Source organism: Dipodomys ordii, unplaced genomic scaffold (genome assembly GCF_000151885.1).
Source record: "Dipodomys ordii isolate 6190 unplaced genomic scaffold, Dord_2.0 Scaffold64, whole genome shotgun sequence".
Taxonomy (NCBI): domain Eukaryota; kingdom Metazoa; phylum Chordata; class Mammalia; order Rodentia; family Heteromyidae; genus Dipodomys; species Dipodomys ordii.
Window position 1 is genome coordinate 3,574,673 of NW_012267280.1, and position 3,168 is coordinate 3,577,840.

A 3,168-nucleotide genomic window follows, 5' to 3' on the forward strand; every position below is an offset into this window, starting at 1 on the left:
AACGAGATCTCGCCCACAACCAAAATGGCCAGCGAGCCAGCTTCATTCCAGAAACCAAGTCCTTCCCGGTGAGCCATTTTGGAGTCTGGCAAAACTACAGTTTCCGCACTGAGTCCAGGAAACACGGCAGAGTACCAGTGAGGACCTTAGGAAACGTGGCCTGCGGCAGTTATTTCCACGAGTCTTCCCGAGGGAGTGGCATGGGAAAAAGCATGCTCTGCCCTTAGGCAAAATGGCCGCAGAGCGGCCTCATGGTGCCATCAAAGATGGCGGCACTTCCGGTCCTGCTGCCCTCAGCGAAGATGGCGGCAGGAGAGAAGCGGCGGCCGTTGGTAGCCACGGCGGCGAATTACACGGACGGCGGCCGACCCTCGGTGTCGCGGAGCGCGGCGGCCGCCGAGAGCGAGGAAGACTTCCTGAGGCAGGTCGGCGTAACCGAGATGCTGCGTGCAGCCCTGTTAAAAGTGCTGGAGGCGCGTCCCGAGGAGCCCATCGCCTTCCTGGCGCACTACTTCGAAAACATGGGCCTGCGCTCGCCGGCCAACGGCGGCGCCGGGGAGCCTCCCGGGCAGCTCCTCCTGCAGCAGCAGCGCCTGGGCCGCGCGCTGTGGTACCTTCGCCTGGCTCACCACTCTCAGAGGTGCGGGCCGACGTTTGGGCGGGGCGGCCGGACTACAGTTCCCGGCATGTCTTGCACGAGCCCGCCCTTATCTCCAGCGCAGGTTTGCTGGGAGTTGAAGCGCAGGGCATGCTGGGAGTTGTAGTCCGCATCCTCCCCACCCCTTTCCCCTTCTTGCATGCATTTCTGAACTGTGGGGTGGCTACAATGCTGGGCCTGCAGACCTCCAGCCGAGTCAGGCCCAGCGAAACGGGCGGAGGGGCCCCACAGAATTCACGGCCGTGGGCAGGAGGCCTGGCAGGTGCACTGTTGGAAATTGATCTAGAGCTGGGCACAGAACCCCCACTTCTCCTCCACCCCCCATGAGGCTCCAGCCCCTAGCTGGAGAGAGCAATCTGGAGTCAGGGATTGTTGGGAGCCTTGGAGGCGGCCAAGAAACGCATGTTCCATATGGATGAAGGGACTTGGGATGTAAACCGGGGGTGATTGACTGGAGATGAGTGGGCTTGTGTCTGCTGGTCCCCAGAAGCAGAGCCTGAGATGGGTATTTGCATGGACCTGGAAGGAAGTGGGAGGAGGGGAAGGGCCTGGAGCTGACAAGAAAGGGTGACTTCCCCCAGTCCCCAAGGGAGCTAAAGTCCAGGGTTTGTAAACAGGTTTTGTTTTGCCTGGTTTTGTTTCTTTGTGCCAGTACTAGGGCTTAAAATCAGGGCCTAGATGCTGTCACATAGCTGGAGGTGGGGGGGGGAGGGTGTTGCATGCGCGAACATCAGTGTTTAAACTCAGGGACTAGGTGCTGTCCCTGAGCTTTTGTTGCTCAAGGCTAGTGCTCTACCACTTGAACCACAACTCTACTTGTGACTTTTTCCGTGTTTAGTTGGACATAAAAAATTCAGACTCTCTTGCCCAGGCTGGCTTTTAAGTCTCAGTCCTCAGATCTCAGCTTCCTGAGTAACTAGGATTACAGACATAAGCTACCAGCATCCGGCTCCCTTAGCTTTTGTGCTTAAAATTAACACCCTAACTACTTGAGCCACAGCTCCACTTTTGACTTTCCTGTAGTTAACTGGAGATAAGAGGCTCACATACTGTTCTGTGTGGACTGGCTTTGGATTTTGATCCTGAGATCTCAGCCCCCTGAGTAACTAGGATTACAGTTGTGAGCCATTGGCACCCAGCTAGGGTTTATAAATGTGATGATTACCCCCTTACCCCTTGTTAGGGCCTGCCAGAAAACCACCGTGACACCCAGGCACACAGAGCAAGCATAGGGACTGACAAGGCCAGTTCTCACAGGAAGAAGTGCCCGTCTTTGTCTGAGGTGATCTAGATAACCTAAGGGACTAGGAGGTGGGGACCTTGGTGCAGAGATGTGGGCCAGGGACTTCATCATGGCGGGCTAGAATTTACGGCAGCTGCCCAAGTAGAGGATAAGGGGCCTGCAGCTGGCCAGTGAAGATCACTTTAAGGGGGTTCTGTTACCTCATATGGAGAATCATCTTAAGGTGAGGAGGAAGGAGGCCGATTATTTACTGCCTCCACCAAATTGGCCTAGTGCTCTATTTGCTCTAAGAAAGGTGCCTGTGAGGTCCTGGGAAAGGAGCCTGTTGGACTAACATCCCTCCGAAGGAAAGTCTCCTTAGAATCAAAGGTGAGGATACGAACCAAATGGGAAAGGAGCTCCCAAGATGGCAGTGAGGAAGGGAATCTGCGGGGTGTGGGAGGCTATTGGGCCCCAGTGTCTGTGAGGACAGAACTGATCAACCTTCCCACTGACTTAGGAGGAAGTTAGTTGCAGTTCACTTGGGGCGGTGCTTGGCAAAGAAGGTAGACAGGCTGTGCAGAGACAGGGAGGGAGGGGGTGAACTGGGAGGGCCTGGGAGGTTTCCCTGAAAGAACACAAGCAAAGACCACAATCTGAGGAACCCAAGCCTCACAGAGCCTGCAGAGAAGGAAGGAGCAGGAAAAAGCCGGCCAGGCCACTGGTGGCTCATCCTGTAATCCTAGCTACTCAGGAGGCTGAGATCTGAGCATTACAGTTCAAAGCTAGCCCAGGCAGGAAAATCTGTGGGATTCTTTATCTCCAGTTTACCTCCAAAAAGCCAGAAGTGGAGTTGTGGCTCAAGTAGTTGAGCACCAACCTTGAGCAAGAAAGCTCTGCATTCAAGCCTAGTACCAACATACTCAGAAGTGACTTTTCCAAGGGGGAAAAGTGATCAGTGGCAGCACCATCCAGCCTGGATGGAAATATTTCCTTTTTTTCTTTTTTTTGGGTCCGGTCGTGGGGCCTGAACTCTGGGCCTGGGCGCTGTCCCTCAGCTCTTCAGCTCAAGGCCAGCGCTCTACCACTTGAACCACAGCACCACTTCGGCTTTTTTCTTTTTGCTTATGTGGTGCTGAGGAATCGAACCCAGGGCCTCATGCATGCAAGGCAAGCGCTCTACCAATGAGCCACCTTCCCAGCCCCTATAGGCACATTTTATTACAAATGAGGGAAAACATTCAGTCTATGTTTCTTTATGTCTGGCTTACTTCACTTAATATACTTT

The 3,168-nt window shown here is 54.5% G+C and overlaps 1 protein-coding gene across 1 annotated transcript in view; it reads left to right on the forward strand.

Annotated features, from left to right (window-relative positions):
• Nucleotides 1-266: 266 nt before the first annotated feature.
• Tpgs1 (tubulin polyglutamylase complex subunit 1) overlaps nt 267-3,168 on the forward strand; it is an 8,103-nt gene continuing 5,201 nt past the window's right edge. The window contains exon 1 of the mRNA XM_013022755.1: nt 267-640. Within this exon, the coding sequence (XP_012878209.1) occupies nt 267-640 (374 nt within the window). The remainder of the gene's footprint in view (nt 641-3,168) is intronic.